At 37.6% G+C, this 6,157-nt stretch overlaps 2 protein-coding genes across 2 annotated transcripts in view; one reads left to right on the forward strand and one right to left on the reverse strand.

Moving 5' to 3' along the window:
• The window catches only part of LOC139469247 (WSCD family member CG9164-like), a 98,407-nt gene extending 97,395 nt beyond the window's left edge, over positions 1-1,012 (forward strand). The window contains exons 3-4 of the mRNA XM_071251384.1: positions 89-343; positions 503-1,012. Of these exons, the coding sequence (XP_071107485.1) occupies positions 89-343; positions 503-879 (632 nt within the window). The 3' untranslated portion in view covers positions 880-1,012. The remainder of the gene's footprint in view (positions 1-88; positions 344-502) is intronic.
• A 920-nt stretch (positions 1,013-1,932) lies between these two features.
• LOC139467666 (alpha-2Da adrenergic receptor-like) lies at positions 1,933-2,397 on the reverse strand. The gene has a single exon (XM_071249184.1). The coding sequence runs from the start codon at positions 2,395-2,397 to the stop codon at positions 1,933-1,935; it is 465 nt and encodes a 154-aa protein (XP_071105285.1).
• Positions 2,398-6,157: the final 3,760 nt, after the last annotated feature.

Genomic DNA, 6,157 nt, shown 5'->3' on the forward strand with positions numbered 1-6,157 from the left:
TACCACTCACTGTTCCTCCTGTAAAACAAACAATAATATTCTTATTATGATTTCATAGTGTGTTCAGATGCCTACCTTTGTTTCACAGGTATTGCAACAGGCTCAGATTTCTTCGATAAAAACCTAGAAGCAGGTGGGTTCCTCGGTGAGAGTAAAATGAATGGCTCAACCATAGCAGTGAAAACCCACGATCTGTACAAACCTCAATCAAGGAAACCCCTACGCGATATCAAGAGAGCGATTCTCATCATCAGGAATCCCTATAATGCAATGGTGGCCGACTTCAACCGACATCACTCTAAAAGCCACGTTGGAATAGTGGCTCTTCCAGTGTACATCAAAAGTAGGCATCATATCAAATTTTCCCTTTTCTCAGTTTTCTCGTAGGCAAGTACCATCAAGTTGTATGACCTAAAGCATTCATAAAAGCATGATGGCTTTAGATATTCCACCAAACAATAAATAGAGAATGTAAACATAATATGTTCTTTTTTTCTTTCAGACTGGAACAGACATCTTTCCGAATGGTCCCGTATTTGGTACAGTCTGAACCATTCCTGGATCACACAAATGGACAATCTTCTTGTAATATTTTACGAAAACCTCCAAAAACACCTGGAACAAGAACTAACTAGACTGTATTCATTCCTTGATGATGGCAGTTTTCATGGCAACATACAATGTGCTTTGAACAATACAGAGGGAAACTTTCATAGAAATACAAGTAATAATTTGCCAATATCGTTTTTCTATGGCGACCCTGATGTACGTCTCATGAACAGATATATTGACGTTGTTGACATTTTGCTGAAGAAGTACAATCACAGTTTCTTTGACATTTCTTCATATAAAATGAAGTTAGGATATATACATGCTTAACATTTGATTGATGTTGTTGAACGCCCAATTCTAAAGATATACTGGACCAAATGGTAATTCCTTACACTAATCTTATAAAACGTATTCGGTTGATGTGACAAGATGTTCTACTTCTTGAAGTTGATATAACCTGTGGCAATATAAAAAAACTCAGTGAAACTCGCGTAATGATTGTTAAATATCATATGAATACATGTTGGTAACACAGCAATGACTTTTATTCTTATTCCTATGGTACAAATGCAGTCTTACCGGAAACTTAAAGTCACTATTTTGTCAAATGTTGTTTCTTTATCACAGTGCAATTACCGACCATCACGGTTTAGATGTCTGACTAAAAACAACATATCGTTTTTTCATTCGAAGAAACATCCTACTTTTAACGGTTTATCATGGTGAAGACACATTTACATTATTTACACTCCCGACAATTGAGTGACATTTACATTATTGAGTGTGTGAGTATGGTTTTACGCCGCTTTTAGCAATATTCCAGCAATATCACGGCGGGGGACACCAGAAATGGGCTTCACACATTGTACCCATGCCGGGAATCGAACCCGGGTCTTCGGCGTGACGAGCGAACGCTTTAACCACTAGGCTACCCGACCGCCCCATTTACATTATTGACACTCCCGACAACAGAACATGTGCATTGCCAGGAACATTTTAAGAAACGCCTTCTTGAAATCCTTGTTCATGAAGGAATATATTATGAAGTTCATGCCAGAGTTCAGTAATCCAAGAGATAGTGTTATGCTCGTAGTAGTGCTGCCCACCCCGTAGGTATTGCCAAGAATGTTTACCACTGCCGACGGTAACCAACACAAGACGAACGTCCCGTACACCATGATAAAAAGTCTGACGGAATGGAATGTTGATTTGTAGCGTATTGTAGATCTCATCGGGGACCCCCGTGCTTGAATGCGTTGACGGTGTTGGATAGCTTCCCTTGTAATGAGGCCGTACATGATTGCGTTCAACACAAAGACGGGGGATGTGAAGGGCATGATGAAGTACAGTTGAAATGGTTTGGACACCACGTGGAAGAAGCTACAATACCCAGGCCAGGTCGACGTCAGCAGAGTAGAAGTCCCCACTACTATGGACACACACCATGTACACAGGACTGAGGTAGATGTGGTAATGGAGAGGGTGCTTGATGTAGACGTACCTGTAGACGTACACGGATATAGCACAGATGCAGAGGAAAGACTCAGACAGAATTAGATACAGCGCCCCATATCGAAATGCACAGTTGAAGAAGGACATGTCTAACATGTCCTCCACTCTAGGGACAATAGAGGACACGTAGAAGGGGAATGTAAGTCCTGTAAGAAAGTCACTACATGCTAAAGACACGATGTACATGTTGGGCGTGGTGCGGAGCGCCTCTGTCCGATACACAGCTACTACAGTGAGGAGATTGCCAACACAGACTAAACATCCTACTAGTGTGAACAGAGCCAAGGTGAATATCTCAGTGCCACTCAAACTCCTGCATGATGCTATTGCCATGGTCATCATATTGGTGGAGTTCACGGTAGACAGGTTGGCACCCAACGGAATATGTTCCATCGATTCTGAACAAAATTATTACTAAACGCATAGCCTGTTGTTCGAGTTCACCATTTATATCCAAAGTCCTAACGTTATCACGCATGCTTTCGTCCAAGGCAAACTAACAGCTCCCATATGCATATCTCTCTGTGCGTGTCCTTGGTGTAGACGAATTCTTCTGCAACTGGGATTCTGTCAAGTCGGACAAGTTTCGCCAGACCAATATTTCGAGCGACACGAATTGCAACATATATCACGCTGGCACGGTCAGCACGTATCAGTTAATGGTCTCTCGTTCACCTGCTCCTCCTCTTGTACTTCTGGTTCATGTTCAAATAACCTGATCAATCACTTTATCACCCTTACCATCCCTCTGTTGCAAACACATTACCAGTTGTCCTCTGGGGGCTTTTATTTATGTTATCTATATACGACAGTCATTCTTTTATTTGAAACTGCAGATTTTCACGTCTCAGACATAACTGGATTCATCACAGAAATTTACAAGCCGCCGAAAATATAAAATGAGTTCAAGAATATTTCACTAATATAGCATTTGTTGTCAAATGTTTATTAAGTGTCACAAGCACAACATTTCCTTGATATTGCTGTAATATTGCTAAAAGCGGCGTTAACCCATACTCACTCTTTTTAGAAGTCAAATGTTATTTTTAGCATAGAGTTGAGGTGTTACAGGGTTAATAGTATTATGTTTTAAAGTTGCAATATGAAACAGTTTGTGAAATTCATGTTAACATATGTATGAAATATTGTCAAGATCAGTATGATGATATTTTAGCTATCATAAGTAATTCGTGTGGTCGTAGACAAATAATATATCTTCAGCTTTAGTATAGTCTATTTCAATGTTTGTCATCTTAAACAAGAAGATGGTAAGTCCTTGTAATATATTTGCTTTGGAGTGTAATGTACTTTGTTGACGTTTTCGAACACTCATTGTTGTAGTGTATTCAATTTAATGGTTTAATTGTTCCTGCCATGTTAGTCAATGGTGATTCATGATGGAATAAGTGGAAATAGTATATACCTTTTCAAAGAATAGTCTATTTCAATATTCGTTATCTAAAATAAGATGCTTGCAAGAAGTGTCATGATTAGTAATATATACCTGTTCATAGTATATTCTTTTTCAATATAGTCTTAAATAAGAAACTTGCAAGAAGTACTCGGCGATGAAGAATTACTATGGAATGTTGTGTTCAGATCAAGGTTAGTTTAATGGTTATATTTTCGAACGCTCATTGGTGTGTCGTGTTTCAGTATTTAATTAGGCTTTTGACTGGTTATTCAATAATGGTTAATGATAGACGAAGATACCACAGACTGACATTTCTGAAATACTTGAACATGATGAGGTGATATACCTTTACTGTTGATATTATAAAGTTTTACAATGTATCATACTAGCGACAAATAGGTTCCATAACCAATTGTCAACTGTCACCGTCACATGATGTGATGACGTCATGGCACGTCCGTCTGCGACGCCATGTTGAATGATTACTCCGAAATACAACTTTTTAGGGGTGTAACACGTACGTGCTTGTGTTAGGGATGCTACAGGGGGGGCAGGATGACTCACCTTTTCGTGAACACCTGGTATCATCACCATTTAATAGTAATGATTAAATAGGTGCTTATTATTAAGTCCGAATTGTACAATCGACACTGCTTTTAGCAGAGATTTCTTATGATTATGAATTAATGTTGTTACTTATATTTATGTAGTATAATATCGCACTAAAATGATACTGTGAGATATAAAACATTCAACTCAGCAGGTCCATCTAATGTCCCGCTAATTTATTCGATGAAAAACATCAAACTTATACACTGTTGTAATGGAGTAAAAGAGTATTAATATCTGACTTACAATATTTGTCTTAATATGAACTGATTGAAACTTTGAGCTCACACATTTTGTCGACCAAGCTAATACACTACTCAAAAAACACATACGTGGATTGAAGAAAGGTTTCAATCTTTGTATTCAAAATCTTCTACCATACGTAATTATTCAGTGATCAAACGAAAACATTATGTACGTATTATATCGGCTTGTACTAACGATGTTCTGCATACAGTGAAGTTGGTATTAAGGGTATAATGTATAATAATTCAGAACCACTAAAGATAGATCTAAGTGTTTTACCTATAAAATCGACACCCGTCGGGGTGTGTATAAAGTCCACAGATATTTATTATATTTACCAAACAAGTTATGTACCATTATGGAAAGAGACGTGGCAGGGTTATTACTGTTACATGTGTTCTCCCATGTTTGCAGATTACATCTCAGCAATGTCCGACACAACGGCAAAGAAAGATAACTGTACTAGAATATATTTCAAAACATGTTGGTATGAGGCTAAATCTGAATAAAACTAAGATTATTGTGTTCAGAAATGGTGCTTCCTTTAGGTTATATGAAAAGTTGTTTTTTGATGGTACATCTGCAGAAATAGTGTGTTTATATAAATGCACTGGACGTGTGTTCATCCCTAAATTAATCTGGTACAAATCCCCGACCTGTCTTGTATCACATGCACACAATGCAATATTTTCTGTTAATAATTATACAAGGGAACTTGGTAATATCAGTTGTCCAGATATCTTTAAGATATGTATGTTAACACTTATTCACTGTTATGATTCTAAAATATGGCCCACCACAAATTGTGATACTTTTGAATCTGTACATTATATTGTGTAAACGTGTAGTAATATGGGTAATGTGGAGAAGTGCCACTTCAATTTGTATTGGTGCAGAATATTACATGTGAACAATAGGTTACCTAAGTAATAATAATGATAATAATAAAACGGCAAAACCCTTTCCATATCCAATAGAAATCTCTACATAAAGCAGAGTCGACTGTACGGCTATATAATGAACATGTGTTATGAATCACTATCAAATAGTAATGATAGCCGGTGGCACTCGTCACAAACACATGCAAAGGCAAGTCAATTGTTCACTTGGGAAAAAAACACGGGAACATATGGTACAGGTCAAAACAGGGAATTGCATCGGACATCATTTTTGTCGCTGATGCGTCACATTTACCACAACCTTGAGTAATACAGGCATATGAAAACCCGTCTCGAACAGTAATTTACGCATATGCGAGGCCCAGTTAATTTTCCCATTACCATCAAAGCGTTTTAGCATCACGTAACATGCCTTTGGGTATCTATACTTTTCCAAAAGTAGAAGAACCCATGCAACGACTGTAATAATGGACACATAAATGTCCCGAATAACGACACTACTTGACGTGCGTTTAGAAACACCTAGACACCTCTTAAAGGAATCGCTCTGCACCTTTTCTAAGCCCTCCCTAAAAGTTAATCCCCAGGAAGTTGATGGTGTAAGAGGTGTTACATGTTCATTGGATTAGGTACCTGAAATTACGCATTTGCACTCTCAGCTCTAAATGGAATATTTATTACGCTTTATGTCTTTAAAGTTAATATTCTGAGAAAAAACCCACTTGTTACCAATCCATATATTCACAGTGAGACCTCTGTCCTAGTAGTAGTAGATTTACTGTGGTCAAAACATCAAAGTTTAGTTATTTAAACATAATTGTTTATCATGAGTGTATGATGTTATTTCACAAAATGTCTGTACGTTTCGTTATATAGAGAACATTCCAGCTGGGATAACAGCAGCTAGTCTCTTTGTTGTAGAGTT

The sequence above is a fragment of the Haliotis cracherodii genome, unplaced genomic scaffold (assembly GCF_022045235.1).
Source record: "Haliotis cracherodii isolate W230 unplaced genomic scaffold, xgHalCrac1.p SCAF_2, whole genome shotgun sequence".
Taxonomy (NCBI): Eukaryota; Metazoa; Mollusca; class Gastropoda; order Lepetellida; family Haliotidae; genus Haliotis; species Haliotis cracherodii.

Excerpts from the sequence above, each read along its gene's own strand:
- LOC139467666 (XM_071249184.1), bottom strand. The coding sequence starts at position 2,397 with ATGGCAATAGCATCATGCAGGAGTTTGAGTGGCACTGAGATATTCACC.